Raw genomic sequence first — 18,810 nt, forward strand, 5'->3', positions numbered from 1 at the left:
GAGGAAATGATTTAGCAGAAACGGTCAACTGTGACGGCAACATTGTCCATCGTCGTAGGAGGAAACGTTGCAGGAGAAACTCCCTGGAAACCTGGGGAGGACTGGAGAACCAACACAAAGGCTGATGCTTGAACCGCATCTGTCCTTTTCATTGATTATTCATGTTTTAGTGTCAAAGAACACAAATAATTAGACGTCTGCTGGAAATTCTGAACAATCAAAACATGATAATCCACATTTTTTCTAAGAATTGCATTGTCTCAGATAAGGGATGGATAAAATAATACAATTACGCAGGAGGACCTTTGACTATGAACAATAAACGCCACTCACCATCCATTCATCCTAACAGAAGGTTTTTCTTTTCTATTTCCAAATTTAGAACGCTTTTCTTTGAGCACTTTGGAAATGTTTTGCTCTCAAAAACCCTATGAGGTCAAGGCAAACCGTGGTTTGTACCTGTAAGTCCTAACATGTTGAAGGTGAAGGTGAAATTTGCAAGAAAAATGAGAAAATTCCAAAGATGTGGCACTGAACAGGTTGGAAACCGTACTGGACCAGAAGCACGGAAAGCTGTAAAACAAAACACCTTCATTCACAACCACTAACTTTATAGAAATTAAAAAAGCAAAATGTGGGAAAAACTTTAAGAAAATACATCATATTTGTTGTAATTTTTATGGTATATCACTTTATTAGTTGTGAGCCCGAATTATATCTGAGGATTTAAGAAATAATTATCTATATGTTACTATCCATCACTCATTATGCTGATGATATAGTCCTTGCATCACATAAAGTTTCCTTTGAGCTACGTTCAATAACATTTAGTAAGGAATGCTGCGCTGATTTATTTCTGATCTTTACAAAAGTTGATACGGAAATAATCTTTTTTTTTTGCAATTGAACTCACATTTTAGATTGCTATATTGCTGTTCTTATTAAGCCTAATATTTTGTGTCAACTGAAATAAGACAGCCACCACTGAATGCTTTGCCATGCAGTATAAATTTATTACAAAAGTGTGTGTTTTTTTAAACCAAATTTAACTGCATAACGGCACCAGATACTCATTTCTTTTATTTGTTTTCTGCATCACATGAACTGACTCGGCACGCTCGCACAAACAGAACAGACACAACGCTCATTTTAGCACCATTCGTCTTCAAGAAGCACAAACTCATAAGTAACTTTATCACAATAATCCCATGTCAATAATAAATACGCGTCATAAACAAAGCATTAAATAAAAACGACAGCTGAGACGCTACAACAATGAGCCATCAAAAAAATACAATTAAATTAAAACAAGAACATGGGGGAATGAATTCAAAATGCCAGTAAAAGTAGTAGCCTTAGGATATTTATTAGTTTTCATTTTTACTTCAGTCTCCTTCGATTTTAGTCTGGTTGAGGGGGGAAAAAAAAAACAGGTGACTTTAGAAATGTTTGGCAGTCAAATGTGTCGCATCATGACCCTGCTGGGATCAGTTGTTGAAACAAAAATCTTCCACGTTGTTGAGTTTGATGGTCTGTAACTCCTGGCTGTCCAGCGGCCTGTAGCTGAAAGACACGCGGCTGACGAACCGCCCGCTGGACACCATCCTCACCACCGTGTTGTCGCAGCCGATCTTCATGTGGGCTGTGTGGGGGGAGAGAGGAAGAGACGACGATGCGCGTTAGGTCTGAGCGAGGTCAGTGACGACGTCACATCAGCTGTGTTTCCGTTACAAATGTAAGGCGTTAACGTCAGAAACCCCCCCCACCCACCAACTTCGTAATTGCGGTGTCTCTGTGCAGTTAAAATCACATGTGAATAAGCTTGATTGCATGATAAGTTGTTAAAAAAAAATCCGAGTGTTGATCATGTGATGCGAAGAAAATTTCGGTGCGGCCGAAACACCACCTCATGCTAGCACCAAGACTTTTTAGCGAACATTTTTCAAAATTGGCATGTTTCCATTAAGGGGATTTATTTTCAAAATGTCCAATTGCACAATTATACGGCCAACGGAAACGCAGATAATGTCAATTTAATGAGGAGGGAAGGAAGAGTGTGCTTACTGGGTCCAGTGAAGGAGATGCAGAGGTCTGTGATGGGAAGCAGTTTAGACGTGTCGATGCCACTTCCTCCCAGCAGCTGCACATAATCCCCAGACTCTGCACAGCCAGGTAAGGATCTCTGTGGAAATCAGCACATAAAAATGTGACAAGTTCAGCTTAATTCAAGTCAGTTCAGCTTAGGGACGCGCCGATCCAATATTAATATCTGTATCGGTTCCAATATTGGGGGAAAAAAAATCTAGATCGTGTTTTGGCGATTTGTGGCCGATCCATTAGGGAGATTCAACCAAGTCGAAGTCCATCAGCAATCTCTCAGTGCAATTACGAAATAAAGTCGGAGAAAAGGTGTCATGGCTTTAGTTTCAGCATGTTTCTAATTAGATCTACGGTTTGTTAGCCTGTGGCATTCACAACACAATTTACAGCTAACTTTAAAATTGTCTTTAGAAAAAAACTAAGACTAAGTTAAAAAGAGAGATGGAAAGCCTCACAGAATGTTAAAATGTTCAAATAATTTTAACATTTTAAATGTTAAAATGTTAAGTCATTTTAACTTGCATTAAAAGTTTTAGATTGGATTTGTTTTTAGAATTCAAGCTTGTCCCTCCCTGACTAGCTTTTGTTTTAGACTCTGTGAATGTTTATAGATTTAAACTAAACTCAGATGCAAAGAGAGTTATGTAACGCAGGGAAAATATTAGCTGCTTTTTAACCAGTAGAACAAGCTAAAAAAAATTAACACTACCATAACAAGCTAATATAACTTACTATAAAGAGTCCAGACAAATAAATTTTTGTGCACTTTGGTCTTCCATACACATAAAAACTCTATTTAATATCACTAAAAACAATTATTTGTGAAAACTACGACCAATGTGGAAATTTGAGAAAACTCTCAAAAGTTGCAACTTTTTTTTGAAGGATTCTGATTGGCTGACATAGATGTAGAGCTTTGTGCTACACCGCCCCCTGTGGGTTTGGCATGTTTAAAACAACACTCAGAGGCGAATTTGTGCAAGTTCCTTTTCTGAATCTGACCCCATGTGTACAATAGTTTTTTAAAGCAATGTTGATGGAGATATTAATTTTTATAAAGACCCAGCTAAGTGTGGACAAGAACTGACTTCACAGTGTTTTTTTAAAGGACATGAGGTGAGAAATAGAGCACCTTCAGATTTAAAGGAACACTAACATTTTGCTGCAAAGTTAACAACCTGATGCAACCCCACACTCTGCTGTGGCTGCATGCTGTGGTACATAATAAACTGTTCAATTATGTTAAAGTCTGGACTAGGCTTTTAAACTTCCAGAGTCTGGAGTTCTAATCCAACCCTTCTGCATCTTTAATGTATTTGATCTTGTTTTATTTTATTTACCTTAGGGAAGTTGCTGTGGTGTCCTAAGCTGAACTCTGAGATGTTGATTGCCACTGGATAAATGATGGAGAAGCTGCAGTTTCTGTGCTGCTGCGGCGTCACCATTGTGTAACTGCCCTCTGGTGACTGTGAGATGACATTGCAGGCTGCAGGGAGACAGGGACGGATAAAAACATTAGATACATGCTGGATGGATGCACTGAACAAACGATTTGTTTGCACCTCATGACAATGAAGGGTCTTGTTTTATTCTTCATTTCTCACACAGCAGTTCAAACAGGCCTTCAGCAGACGTGCCGATTCATTTACGTGCGTTCTTTTGCTTTAGGAGATACTTTCTGAATGCTACTCACGAAAGGGGTTGACATGCTTCCTGACCGTCAGCGCGAAGCTGCTGCCGGCGCCGTGAACGCGGAAGAAGACCATGGCCACGTTCTGGGAGGAGCGCATGCTTTTCCTCGCGGCTCCTGAGTCGCAGTAGTTCACGTAGCGCTCGTACAGAGGCAGCGGGTGATCCTGGGAGCTGGGGAACTTCTCACCCTTCATCACCCAGCCGTCAAACATCTTTGCAGGACAGTTTAGCACACAAAAAGAGATTATTTTTACTTGAAGCAGCACATAAGCAGAGCTTTACATGGACAAAATGTAAAAAAAAAAAAAAAAAGCTCTGGGCTAAATAACCTAGAGTAAAAATTAAGGATGCACGAAATATTGGCACCAACATTGGCATGGGGTGATATTTGTCATTTTTTAACATATCGGTATCGGCCCAATAAATAAAACTGGGTTGATATTAACAACCGATATTTGTTTCCGTCTTGATTCCATTCATTTCTGGAAATGAACGATATTTGTTTGGTCATGTGACAGTGATAGTGATGCAGCACAGGATTGTGGGAAATTTAACTGAAGCAAAGTAGTCTTTTTTCTTCGAGGTGTCGAAAAGATAGTATATTTAAGAGCAATAACAATATCAGATGACAAATATTAGATATCGATATCTAATTTTTTCATTGGTGAATTGCTACTGTGATATCAACATAAAAATTTGAAAACAAAATCTGAAACAGGAGCTTTTTCATTTAAAGAGGAAAGCAACAACTATTGTGCTAGCATACTATATTTATCATTAATTTGTTTTTAAATTACCGATACAAATAAAAGCTATTTATTGTTTTTTTTTTATTCTTATATGTAGACTTAAGCAAAAATACTTGTTAAATTGTGTAGTAGTATCACACTCAACTAACTGCAATTTTTTTTACCTATGAACTCCGAGGAAGCTAATATTAGCTGTCTAATTAGTCAAGCTATCTGCTCCGGTGGCTAGTGCAGGGCTGCTGCTTAGGTGACCTGCTGCTTTAGGCAACGTTACCTCGATAACAGTGATGGGTGGAGCTCCTTTAGGAAATGACATGTTTCTAAACAGTCTTGTACGCAAGAGAAAAGTGTTTTTAAAGTTTTATTTTTTCAGCTAGAACCCAGGAGTCTGTTTTTGAGTAGGTTATTTGGCATGAAGGCTTAACTCCATGCTTCTAAAGAGCTTTTCAGAAAGTGTTGCTAATCTTGGCAAATAAAAGTGATTGGCTGCAGAAAACCAAGAGCAGCCTGCAAAATATAAACTAAACCCACATCCCCCCGTCCCCCCAACAAATATCTAAAATAACTTAAAAAGATGTTTAAGGGGTATTAAAGTAGATCATTATGCTGCCTTCTTACTGTGACGAAGTCTCCTCCGCTGCAGTCGACGTCCACGCTGTCAAACTCCACAGTGATCAGCTCGTTGGGCTCCGCCATGAAGAAAGCTGCGCAGCTGAGCTGGGGGGTCTCAGCCGTGAAGGTGAATTGACCCTCCACGGCCACCATGTCCAGGCAACCTAACGGCCAATCGAAGAGAGGGATCTGGCGTTGTTAGTGGATACCCAGATTATTCAAGATTAAAATTTATTATAAATTGTTTTAATTATTCTTATTTGATTTTTTTTTTAAAGTTTGATTCTTAATCCTCTGCTTTTGTTCTGCACAACAAGAATAGTCCTTGTATGGGCATGTAAAAATATTTGGTCAATAAATTTTAATCAGATTATTATTATTATTATTATTATTATTATTATTATTATTATTATTATTATAGCAATAATGGTAATATTTATATGAGGCAAAAATGTTTGTTTATTTCTTTTTCTCTCCCACCCCCAAGAAAAAAAAAAAAGAAAACTTACGCAAAGGTCTGCGATACATCAACAGCTCGGGTATTTCCCTCCTCAGATCCGAGCTTAAAAGCGAGAAGAGTTCATCTTTGGAGATGTCGTTGTTCTGCAGGATTTTAAAAACAAAACAAAAGTCAATTTCTACCACGCATCTTTGCATCGTTTTAAACAGATAGCTTAATTTGAAAGTTTTACAACAATAAAAAAGGTGTCCCTCCCTCCCTCTCTCTCTCTCTCACCTCGATGTACCTGCAGTCTCCCTTGAGGACGGACAGACACAACAGCAGAAAGAAGAGCTGCTGCCGGAAAGTGCGCTCCATAACACGCATGTGAGATTCACCTGGAGTAAAGTTGGGAGAGATCTGAGCTGCTTTGCGGTCAGCGCTGCCCTTTTTTTTTGTTTTATATACTCATCCAATCCGCCACGGAGGGAGTCACGGAGTTGGAAGGGTGGAGGGGGGTGGCCGTCACCCACCGCCTCCTTTCTTGACCAATTGCATGGATGTGACGAGGGAAAGATCAAGGCGAGCGTGAAGAGAGATAAGAACCGGAGGAGAAGATGGGCAGCTGATGCCAAGAGGCAGCCAGCAGATACATCACATCTTATCTTCCCTCAGTCTGCCTCGCCGTCCTTGCTCTCTGTTGATTTTAGCACTTGATGTGCTTGAATGGTATTTCATCCTAAGTATTGCAATCCATCTTTCAGTGAAGCTGTATGATGAAGTTTTTTTTTTTCTTTTTCATCTGAATATTGACCTTTTTCGCATTTTAAAAACAAAGTGCCATTAATGTTTGTGAAGTGGAAGGAAATGACAATATGGTTTTAAAGTTTTTAGGTTTTTTGCACAAATGAAATTCCAAAAGGTGTGGCATGCATATTAAAGGGACAGTATGTAAAAGAGATGTTTGTTTGTTTTTTGTTTGTTTTAGCTTTATACCATAAAGCTATTGTTATTACCTCATCAAAAACATACATTGAGTGTTGCCTTGATTCCTTTCATGCTTATTTGAGAAATCCTTTAATATCTTCTGGTAGTGATGTTTGATATGTACACCGTTTTTAGAACAATTGAATGTGACATGATTGTGCAATAAAATGGCACTAGGTTCCTGGAAAATACAAGAAAAAAACTGAAAAAAGAAAGCCTTAAGAAATCCAGGACAACATCAGCAAGATGCTCTGGACCAATGGGAGGAAGCTTATTGTGTCTTCATGAAAAAATGGAAAACACAGCAGCGTTATCATGCTGTGGAGAACGTTTTTATCAATATTCATTTTCATGTTCAACACATGAAATGTCTAGTCCTAACAAACTTATTTTCACACAGTGAGAAAACTCCACATCACTCACCTCTCATTTAATTTAATAATAATTTTATAATTTAAGCATTAAATTAGTGAAAATGATTTTCCCACATGTCAACAGAGTCAACTCTTCTTTCAAAGTGCCTTTTCGGCATCTGTGAGACAGAATTTGCCCATTTTGCTGAGCATAAAAAAAAAATCTCATTAAACAGGCAAATTTGATGATATGTGTGAACTGTTGAAAAGTTGCTGCTTGCATTCAGGTAATTTTGTTGAAAGTCAAGGACACAGAAAACTCGACTTCTGCCTCACCAAGTCCCTGATGGTCTGCAGGCGCCTCAGGCGATCCAATAGGTCAGTCTGTTCAAACGCAGAAACTGGGCCTTAGTGTAATCCGTACTCAGAAAAAACCTTGTTTGTTTCTGCAAGATAAGCCGTCTAACCCAGGAGATAATTAGGAATGGCATGTCTGAACAAGAAAAATCCATTTATTATTAACACCTTGAGGGCAAATAGAGTGTGAGGCTACATGCTGTATATTCATTAGATTCTACCATTAACTAACACATTTTAGTTCTATCTATACTAGCATGTCAAAAATAAGAGTAATGATATAAACATAAACTCATACTTTGTGATATTGGAACAGCAATTTACACCTCGTTAAATTCTCATCCGGTAAAATTTATTCTGTTTTTGTTTTCTTTTTTGTCACCAAAAGTTACAAAAAGTCCGACTTTGTAACTGTCTTTATGTGACCCTGAGGGTTCAGGTAAGAGTCCTTCACTACCCCCAGATTTCTGACCTGATCGCTGGTTTCTAGTTGTAATAATTGAAGTTGTTCCCTGACGATAGATCATTCAGAAATAATGACTTCATTTGAAGAAAGTTATAGCACATCTCTGCATCGATTTGTTATATCTATCTGTTCAGCACTTGATTGGGTTCAGAGTCACCTGGTGACATTGCAATGTAGAGCTGTGTATCATCTGCATAGCTATGGTAGCTAATCTTAATTGTTATCAGAGCTAGCGGCAGAATATTGATATTAAACAAGACGGGGCCCCAAGATGGAGCCTTGGGGTACCTCAAATGTGATTTTGTCCACTCCGATGAAAAGTTGCCAATGGAAACACAAAGACCTCAGTTTTTTAGGTAAGACTTAAACCTGTCAAGTACAAAAAGTCTGAGCCAGCTCTTAACTTGCTTCGATTCAACATTGTCGAATGCTGCGCTGAGGTCCAACAATAGATTAGGGTAAAATCCTGGTTAAACACTTTCAATTTCAACGCTTTTATTTTTCATCGTATTCCTATACAAAAAAATAAATAAAACTTTTTACACTGTGCTTTTAGCTTCTGTGAGCTTTCCAATCTGTCAGAGTTGCCACCTGAATCCTCCATGTTGACCGGTCAAAAGTTCAATCTCAGATTCTGAGACAGAAAGCCGATTTACACTTTCAACTTGTTTGTAGCAGTAGCTTGTGTCTTTATGGCTAAAGGGTTACTGCTAACAGCCAGCGGGACAAATCCCAATCAGATTTACCGAAATGATCGCTGAAGGTCTGTAAAAGTCTGCACAGCGTCTAGTTATGGTATTGCTGTTGAATGTGTTTACTTCATATATAACAACCCGCTCTTTGCAGCTATAGTAAATGTAACCGTTTAGTGCATACTTTGAATCATTATCATGTTTTTTCATAACGAAGAACATTCCTTTCAGCTTTTCAAAACCACTTAGTATAGGGATTTTTTTTGTTTGTTAAAGAAGTAAAGATATTTCTCTTAAATTTTTTGTAGGTGTATATCTATCTATCTATCTATCTATCTATCTATCTATCTATCTATCTATCTATCTATCTATCTATCTATCTATCTATCTATCTATCTATCTATCTATCTATCTATCTATCTGTCTGTCTGTCTGTCTGTCTGTCTGTCTGTCTGTCTGTCTGTCTGTCTGTCTGTCTGTCTGTCTGTCTGTCTGTCTGTCTGTCTGTCTGTCTGTCTGTCTGTCTATCTATCTATTTTTTGAGTGGTTGAGTCACAGAAGCTGTTATTAGAGTCTTTTCAGACACTTTCTTGAGCTCCTAATGAAGTGGCATCACCAAATTCTCCACCTTGCATCATTACATCACAAATAATAACCTTACATGTGTACACCTTCAACCTTTTTACATTGTGTCTTGAGACAACTGCACAATTTTCCATATTATCTTGACATGTTTTTGTGACAAATTAAAAAAAAAAAAAAAAGAGAAACTGTGAAGTGGATGCAAAATTAAGCGCAGTTTTTAATTTCCGCTTTTCAAAGAACAATCTTCAGCCTCTTACTCCTAAATTAAAACATTTTCTACCTGATTGCTTTCAAAAAGATTCCCTGATTGGTGAACTCACCAAAGTGGTGAAATGATTACTCACACAGGCTGATAAAAATTGAGGACTCTTTTAGTTTCGTTTCGTTAGGCCACCCTAACACACACACAGCCTGTGTGTTTTTCTAACATGTAGAGATGTGAATATTTAATGAGAAATTTGGTTAAATTGATCACAACTGGGGAACTGCAGGAAAGATATTTTAAGATTATAAGTAAGGTTTATTTTGACATTAAATGTCCAAATTAAATGTAAAGACATATCATGATTTGAACATCATTACTCAGCATTGTAACAGAGATTTTACTAGTTTGAATGCTTCAGTTCAATTTATGTTGTTTATGCAGGTAAGCTAATTTCAAGTAAATTCAAAATCAAATTGATTTGTATTTAAATAGCATGACTTGACAACCAATGTATACTCAATGCAGGGCCTGGATTGGTTCAAAATACAGTACAGTTGTAGGAAATTACATTATGTCAGGTTGGAAAAAAAAATATTTCAAAGGTTCTGATTCAATTTTCCGAGCAATACCAGAACGATGTTGTCATTATGGTCTATATTTTTTAAACTTAATTACACCTGTATTTTAAGTAAGACGTCACACAGAATTTAAGTCTTGGATAAAATTGAAACTGTGGTGAAAAAAATGGCAGATTTGATCTTAGAATTCTGACTTTTTTGATCAGAATTTTGAGAAAAAAGTCAGAATTATGTTGTTTTGTTTCTTTCAGCAGCCCTAATCCTTTTCTACATATATGCAGCAGCTACTCCACTGAACTATACCCTTCAATCCAAAGAAAGACATGAACCAGAACCCATTCAGCATCTTCTTTTACCTCCTCCATCTTTTTTTTTTTTTTTTCATCCTGGGCATCCATGGATCACCTGCGACAGCATCGATAAGGAGAGACAGCTCATGCTGTGATTTAGAAACATCGATATACCTTCAGCAGTAATACATGAAATCTCTTTTCCTTAGCAAAACACTTGAAGCTTTGAGCTGAGATGTAATTTGAGCTGAGCTGTTTATCAGTGTCAGGAGGGGAGCAGATACAGGGCTCATCTCACAGTCGGGTCGCAGCATCGCAGTCACACTGGTTGGCCCCGGCGCTGTGAATCTGTTGCTATCTGCGCCATGAGCTAGTTTCCATGAGTAGATCGTTTCATCAAACAGAAAAAAAAAGAAAAAAACTCCCAACAAATAACAACCTTTTTGTTTTTTTTAGCTGCTGTGACGACAGGAAACAAATGTCGTTCATAAAATATTGGCTTTTCTGACGTTCTATTTATTAAATATCTAATAAATAAATTTAAAAAACCTTTCTCTTACTCTCAACTGTTCATCAATCAATCACTTATTTCTCATAACTTTACTCTTTTATTATTTATCCCTAACTTTTTTGATTCCTCATTCCATCTTCTTTCATAGAAAACAGGAGGAACAATGTGTGCTGGGTGAAATTGTGAAACTTGGTGGTGGCAGCATCATTCTGTGGGGGATTCTTTTCCTGAAACTGAGACAAAATGAATGGGACATTGGATGGAGATAAATCCTGAAAGAGAAACTTTATTTGAGCAGCTCAGAGTAAAGCTTGCTCTTAAAGGCCTAATCAAAGTTCAGCACTAACTCTCACTGAGGGGCAAGAGCTCAAATTTGTTCTTATGTTTTCCAGTCAATCTGATTGAACTTGTGTTTCTTTGTTTGCTTTGCATATAAAAATGGGCAGAAATTGTATTCATACATAACTAGAATTCATAAATAGATTTTAATTTTTGAAAAATTCTAAGAAAAAAGAAAGAAAGGTCAGCTTCAACAAAACTTATGGTTCAACACGAACATGGACAATAAACCACAGAGGTTAAAAAAAAGTCTCGTTCATGCATCAATTTCATAAACCTCTGATTTGTGTGTGTGTGTGTGTGTGTGTGGATTCAGCTCAGGCATGGATAATGCAGATTTAGAAAAACAAAGGCCTGCTTATGTCATAGCGGCGTTAAGCTAGCAATTCTTGCAGGTAAAGCAGAAGAGACTGAAATCCAGCTTCCGGATAAACGGAATGGCAGCACATTCAGCATCTTCTGCTTCCTTCTGTCTCCCAGGAAAGGTTTTTTTTCTCCCCTTCCTGTCTGTCTACACTTCACTTTGAAATGTTTGAATGACGTGTGTGAAGTCCAGAAGTAAAGCACCGTCTCCGTTATTTGACATTACATGGCAAAAACCGAGCAAATGTTGTTTATTAGTTTAGGATTATATTTAAAGCTGTCCCTCTTTCAGGACGTGTTTACCCGTCAAGTTACAATAATGTTTTCAGGGGTTGAAGCGAGACCAACTGACCTCGGCTGCCATCTGTTGGACTTCTCATGAAACTGCAACACACCAACTTTTACCATTTTTTCCAAACGTCTTATTTTTTTTAATCAGTTCTAATATGAAATGTTTACTTTATTCAGTTTTATCTATACAATATAGATTTGTATTAAAAACATACTATATATGTAAAAAGGATAATCAATCATTCTTCTTCATAAAAATTAAATACAACTATCGTTTTTAATGTTTTAATGTTAAAGAATGAGGAAAAACAGAACGTATTGCACTATTATATGCATGATAAAATGTTTTCGAAATGTAAAGGTCAGTTTAAAAAGCTTCACACTACACTTTACACTTTAAAGTGTAAAGTGTAAAGTGTAAACCTTTAGCTAGCATTCGCTTGCTAGCTTGGAAATTTGTCTAATTTTTTAACTGATGCAGTAAATTTTCACATCCTTTCTTTTCTCAACTTGTTCCACAATATATGTATTAAAAAAACAAATTGAGATTTATTTATTTTTTACAACATAAGCCGTCCATCCATTCAGGGTCACAGGGCAAGTAGTGCCTCGCATAGTTAAAAGATACTTTTGCTCAAATTTAAAACAAAAGTCTCCGTCTGCGTCGATCACCTGTTTCCTCCTTGGGTTTTTGTAAAAAAAAAAAACTGTAACCACCACAAATTTTTAAAGGGTATTAAAAACAATTGAATGAAATCACTGCAAAGACATTTTCCCAGCTGTTTTTCCATTGCCCGTGGAATTAAGCAATTTGATATTTTAAAAAATAAATTTGCTTACTGGAAATTGCCATTTTCATTTCAAACAAACTCTCCTTTTTCGCTAAAAAAAAGTTTTACCTCTTTGACAGGTGATTTTTTTTTTTGGGGGGGGGGGGCGTTTTGAAATATGTTTATTTTTGGAAAATTGTAATGGAAACACTTTCTGTCGCGTCACACGAGTCACATGATCAACAACCATGTTGCCGCCGGCGCAAACCACGAAGAAGAAAACAACAGGAAGTAGAGGATCATAGCATGTTTTTTAATGACTTAAAAGGTGAACAGACTTGCTCACGTGTGATTTTAATTGCGTTTTTTACTTAATGGAAACATTAGCACAACATTGGCAACATTTGGCGCATGTGTAATAGAAACGCAGACACTGAGTGAAGTTCAGAGTGAACTTTCAGACAACCCACATCAAGCTTTCGACTTTCAGCGGACGTCCTTTCAAAATTCGTTTACTAGTTGGGAAATTTGTCTCATTCTTTAGCTGCAGTTGGAGGGCTGAAACAAAATCAGTCCAGAGGTCAGAAATGGCTCCCTGGGACTTTGGGACACCCCAGCCTAGACTCTCCCACCTGAGTTACGGATCCCAGTAGTTCCTCCAGAGATACCTCTAGCCTTTTGTGAAATGTTGCACATTTTCCACTCGGACAAAATCGCTGAACTGGTCACTGAGCATTTCTCCAAAGTTACAGTCACAGCTGCTCCGGACGTGGCTCGTGCATGCGGCTGAGTGTTCCCACGCTGCGGTGCACTGAGGACACTAGGGCCGCACGGACACCGAGTCCGCCCGAAGCCGTCCGAACCAAGAGGGACGGCGAAGTTCGACAAACTTACAGGACTTGGTAAAGACTTCAGCAGCTCTTCGCTTTTCTATGACAGAAAGAGCTGCGGGATTATTTGCTTCCGTTTGATTTCTAGCTGAGCCGCAGAGACATGAGTGGACTGTCCACAGAGGAGCTGTCCCTCAATGGACCTCTGAAGGTAGGAAGGAGCTCACAAACTCACATTTTCTAATATTGGTGTTTAACTTACCTACTTTTGCTTATGGCTGTATCTGCCATTCATCTTCAACATTTACTTTAAAAAACGATAAAAAGTGAAATATTCCTACTATTTTCTTGGATTAATATGTATTAGGAGAAACAGTAAAATATGTTTTACTCGAATTAATTTAGAAGAACAACGGCTTTGTTCTTCTAAATACCCGTGATATTCAAATTTTGCTAACTTTGCGGGTTAAATGTGTTGCATCGTCGTTTTTAAACACTGGTTGCTCTTAACAGGCCGACCAGCAAGGGGCGACCTTAACAGAATAAACTCTGATACTATTGACCAATACATAGGGATTTTAGTTTTAAATAACTAGATAAGTTAGACTGGCAGACGTCGTTGAAACAAACATTTTGACTGTTTGAAGGTACAATTTGTCATCATTGATTTTGGGACTGGCGAATTGTTTTTTTGTTTGTTTGTTTTTGTTATTTTTAAAAGTCGTTTACATTTGTTTAGGAAATTATTGGATTTATTAAATATTTTTATGTGTCTACATGTATATATAATGGGATGACGGCAAATAACTTTAACTATTAGTTAGACAACGGAAAATGATGAATTTTTATGTCCAAGCAGCAAACCGTCCTTACATCTCCCATAACTTTGATTAAACCCTGCTATAAAGCGTAAATCCATTTCTTTCACATGTCCAGGTTTTGAGATGTTTGCTCACAGCGTCGCCTCTGAATTAAATCTGAATTCTTCTATAACTTTGCAGCTAAAGCAATCAACCTGAATGAAGTCGTAGAAATTAGGAGTTTTGCTGACACCATCCAGAACCACTCTGACGCGAAACGTTCTGGTTTTATTTTTGATGTGGGTTTTTTCTCCTGATCTTTATTTATTTATTTAAAAGATATAATTAATTTTCTGATAGATCACACTGATGGATTATATAACATTCCATGTAATATTTATATAAGAATCTGAAAAGTGTGGCATGCATTTGTATTCAGACTCCTCTACAGTTTTTACAGAACCATCTTTTGCTGCGTTTAAACTTTAAAGTAATTTTTGCATGTTGAACATTTTGATGTGACGCAGTCGGAGCTGCAACTGTAAGCAGCTTCTCTGGCCCTGTTGAGGAAAACCACCCCACAGCATGATGCTGCCACCACCATATCTCACATTGAGAATATGGCGTTCGGAGTGACGTGAGGTGCCAGTTTATCCTGTGTACACACGACTTTACGTGAACCAGAGTGATTTCTTCCCTTTGGTTGCTGAGTTTCCAGGAATTTTATGGACCCATGTTGCAGAATCATACACAGGACGCAAAAAAGAAAGGATTTATTTACAATAAATACTGAATATGGACAGTGATGATAAGTTCTGGTCTCACAGTTCTGCAGCATCTGGGGAAAAGAGAGGCTGTTGGCACCGTTTGGACTGGTGTAGATAGGTCTGAAACGATTACTCCGATTAATCGTGATGAATCGATTATTGAGATCAGCTAATTTAGTTATCAATTCACTGTTAACTGGAGTACACAGACTCCAAAAGAAACCATTTGATGAAAGAAAAACATACAGACAGCAGTAATAAAGCCAAAACTGAACAAGAAAAGACATACTTTTTGTATTTATGATAAATAAAAGTTGACCCAAAACTCTTCATGCGGCACCTGGTCAGAAGAAAAATCGAATGTTAAGCACCTTTCCAGTTCTTAATAGTAGTTAACATATTAATTTCATTGAATTAAACAGAAATTGTGTAAAGTAAATACATAATTTCTGCCATTTAATGTATTATACCAGAGTTAGCCTGAAGCTACATTTAATCTGCAATTCTAACTACACATTTATAGTGTTTTTGGTGCTTTATGTAACAGTTATTTAGTTTTCCTTTAGTGGATTAAATATGAAAACAAAAAAACAACGCAACAATCAAATGATTTTGAATGTGACTCATACGGGTGTCTCCCAATAAATTGTCACTTTGAGTTTTTTTCCTTCCTTCTATGTTTTTTTGCGTACTGACTGTCCTCAGAGGGAGCTGTAGGAGTTTGAAACAGAAGTGGGTGGAATACCACAGAGGATCTGCAACTAGTCACTATGAATTTTAATGCTTTGTTTTAATTTGACACATGCCCTCAGCTTTCTCCTGCTGTTTGGTTACAGAAACAGGACCAGAGCTAGGGGTTGGAAAAACAGCGAAGGCGAAGTGGACGATTTCCCGTGGCGTAGAGGTTGATAGAAAGTTCATATTTCTGTTTTCAATGTGGTGTAACAGGCACCATTTGCAAACGAGTGAATGAATGAATTTTTGGACCGAAGCCACACAGCAGTCATTTCAAAACATCTTTAACATTCACTACCAATCTAAAGGTGTGGCGAAAACATGAAGCATGTTATTTTTTTTTCCTAGCTGCTGGATTGTAACCAGATTTTAAGTATCTACACATCTGTTGTCCATATCTGCTAATTCAGGTTCAAAATTCAAAAACAATGTACAGGAAAGAGGAGAACAAATAGAGAAGGAAAACTATACAATAAAACACGTTTTATAACAAGTTTGTTATCTGTCAGAAGAGCGTATTTTCACATCTTGTTAGAATAAAAATGTTCTCTTCAACAAGACGCCGGTTCTGAATTTTTTTTTACTACAAAATATGGCAGTGAAAGGCTTCCATAAGAAATAAAGTAGAGGTTGATTGACAACGCTAAGATCCTCCCCCTGGCTCTGATTGGTTGTGTTTTAGTCAGGAGCGCTGTATTTCTTCAGATGGCAATGATAGAATATGGAAAAGATTTATATTTTCACAGATTATCTGACTCATACAGTCATGACACAGTGACTTTTTTTTAAAGTTATATACTGCCTCTTTAAATGAGGAAGGAGTATGTTTTGAGAAAGCAGTCATTCTGGTTGTTTACCGTCAGTTGAGTTAGTTAGAGTTAATTTATTAGCCTAATTCTATTTTTGACCCATATAGGAGATGTGGTAGATTCAAGACATAAATCTTTTTTTTAAAAAAACAAAAAAAAGCAAGAATAAAGATAATGTGATTTTACAAAGTAAATGCATTTTCATAAGACCTTCTTTAGTGTAACAACATTACCTCTAATTCATCATGGTGGCAGGCTTTAAATGACCCCTGGAGTCAGTGCGTGACCTCCTGGGAGATTCTGCTCTATTCTGGAGAGATAGAAGTGATATAATGTTAGTTTGATGGACGGAGGGAGGAGAGAGGGAGATGGACCAGGGCCAATGATCTGCAAGCACAGGAACTAAAGAAGAGGCAGAGAAAAGATTTCATTGAGAGCACTTTCTCTACCCAGGCTGAAAAAAATGGGAGCATGCCACAGAGGATGAGAGGATGAAGAGCAGCCAGGTGTTTTAGCCCATTTAGGCTATTAGTTTTGTTCATTAGATGCTCCTGGTTCAGGCCGCCGGCGGGGGGGTTTGGGTACATTATTATTATTAAAACATTTTGTCCCCCCACCACCACCCCAAAAATGAGAGTCACATCCAAGACCCCGCACTAACGCAGGCTGAGGAGAAGCTGGACGCGTTTCCACTCCTTAATGTTCCCAATCGGAGCGGAGCAGAGAGCGGTACTGGCTCGCGGCCGATGCCCGGAGGAGAGCTGCTGCTGCGGCGGCGGCGGCGGACCAGAGGGAAGGCGGCACCCGAGAGTCGCTGTTCACTACCGGGGATCTAGGCGAACCTCGCCGAGGCTGAGGCTGAGGGCATGGGCTGCGCTCCCAGCATCCACGTCTCTCAGAGCGGGGTGATCTACTGCCGGGACTCGGACGAATCCAACTCCCCCCACCAGACCACCACCATCTCCCAGGGCACGGCGGCCGCCACGCTGCACGGGCTCTTCATCAAGACGGACGCGGCCGAGACCATCCCCTCCGTCATCACCTACCAGAGCCGCCACTCGCGCAACAACTCGCACCGGGGGCGAAGGGAGAACAGCGGGGGGCACGTCCGCATCGAGGCCGAGACCCAGACCAGCCACGCCAGCGTTAAGGTACCGGTACCGGTATACCGAACGGATCCGCGGTCTTTTTTTTTCTTCCTTTTTTTTTTTTTTTTTTTTTTTGTACCGTAGACAACGCAGTCGCCGCCTCCGTGTTGAGGTGATAATAGAGACTCGGTGGAGGCCTTTGTGTTTTCGTCTTGGTTTCTCCTCCACAGGAGGGCCCGATGCTGCGGGTGTTCTCCTGAATCTGACGGGTTCATTCAGGCTCCCGCTCATTCATTGTCTCTGTCGGTCTGCATCCACACAGTCAGCAGGGAGAGCTGCTGTGTAATGATGATGCTGAAGTTTTGTGACAGTGGCTGTTTTGCTAAAAGGTCTGAGACATCCATTCTGTCACGTCGCTCCAGCAGGTGGTTCATGCACAAACACCTATAGCCCTGATTTAAGTTCTGATGACAGTTTAACCCATAAGTTGGTTTATTTTACCCAAAAAAGCCATTAAGAATTGTATGGAGCCACAATAAAGTTTAAACCATGTGGAAATGGCCCTTTGTACAGAGCCGGATTTATAAAATGTTGGTCTGTGGGCTGCTTTTGGTGCCCTACCTCCCATGAATGGCAGTTACAATGGGTTGTTAAATAACAGTTGTGTGCTTGAATATTGTTATATAATTCACATCAGGGGTGGGTGATATGGGCTTAAAATTTTATCATGATATTTTATAGTTCTATTGTGATAATAAAAGTGACAATATTACTTTTTTAAGGTAACATTAGTAGGCGACTTGTGGAGCAATCATAGCTCCACAAACAAATACTGCTCTTGATAAAAAAAATTATAATCTTCTGGACTTCAGTCACATTAAGAAGTGTATGATTTGTATCACTAAGCTGCTCACAGTAACCAAATTTATTCATATTTTCAAATGTATTGATATGTTTTGATTCTCACATTGAAAGAACCGTGGAAGAAAATAATTAAAATTAGCAGTCATTTTCAGTTATTCTTTATATACATGTATTAGTGTCTGAACAACAGACTGAGCAAGTGGAGGAAATCTTTGTTCTTTTCTTTTCTGCATCATTATTTGACCCTAACTAAACTGCTGTTTGACAAATTTACAAATTCTCTGTTTGGTCTCATTCTACTTTTCTTGTAACTAGCAAGTGAAAAATACCTATTAACAGAAATTACAAAATATTAATCAGAGTTGGTTCGATAAATTTTAGGGGATAAAAGTTGCGGCTTACAGATTTTCAAAGTAAAATGAAGTCAGCTTGTGGGCATGAGGGGCGCCCCGAAATCTAGAGTCCCACTCGACTTGCACCACTTAGGCCTTAATGCTAAAGTCTAACCCGAGCTTCATGAATTGAGTCATTTAATGCT

General features: G+C 38.4%; 2 protein-coding genes across 2 annotated transcripts in view; one reads left to right on the forward strand and one right to left on the reverse strand.

The window, feature by feature from the left end:
- Window positions 1-989: 989 nt before the first annotated feature.
- Window positions 990-6,425, reverse strand: crhbp (corticotropin releasing hormone binding protein). Its single transcript, XM_015005203.2, has 7 exons — window positions 5,890-6,425; window positions 5,663-5,756; window positions 5,160-5,317; window positions 3,794-4,004; window positions 3,441-3,586; window positions 2,065-2,182; window positions 990-1,642 (listed from the first exon to the last, which is right to left on the reverse strand). The coding sequence occupies exons 1-7, from the start codon at window positions 5,977-5,979 to the stop codon at window positions 1,488-1,490; spliced, it is 972 nt and encodes a 323-aa protein (XP_014860689.2). The 5' UTR covers window positions 5,980-6,425; the 3' UTR covers window positions 990-1,487.
- Window positions 6,426-12,553: 6,128 nt separating this feature from the next.
- The window catches only part of pde8b (phosphodiesterase 8B), a 46,979-nt gene continuing 40,722 nt past the window's right edge, over window positions 12,554-18,810 (forward strand). Inside the window, exons 1-2 of the mRNA XM_088010784.1 lie at window positions 12,554-13,420; window positions 15,613-17,471. Coding sequence (XP_087866910.1) covers window positions 17,187-17,471 — 285 coding nt within the window. The 5' untranslated portion in view covers window positions 12,554-13,420; window positions 15,613-17,186. The remainder of the gene's footprint in view (window positions 13,421-15,612; window positions 17,472-18,810) is intronic.

This window comes from Poecilia mexicana, unplaced genomic scaffold (assembly GCF_051168715.1).
Source record: "Poecilia mexicana isolate PSO_F unplaced genomic scaffold, ASM5116871v1 scaffold_12, whole genome shotgun sequence".
In the NCBI taxonomy this organism is placed as follows: Eukaryota; Metazoa; Chordata; class Actinopteri; order Cyprinodontiformes; family Poeciliidae; genus Poecilia; species Poecilia mexicana.

Excerpts from the sequence above, each read along its gene's own strand:
- crhbp (XM_015005203.2), bottom strand. The coding sequence starts at position 5,979 with ATGCGTGTTATGGAGCGCACTTTCCGGCAGCAGCTCTTCTTTCTGCTG. Across the intron at positions 4,005-5,159 it reads GCGGAGGAGACTTCGTCACA|ATGTTTGACGGCTGGGTGAT; the intron begins GTAAGAAGGCAG and ends TGTCCTGCAAAG. Across the intron at positions 1,643-2,064 it reads CATCTCCTTCACTGGACCCA|CCCACATGAAGATCGGCTGC; the intron begins GTAAGCACACTC and ends CCCCCCACACAG.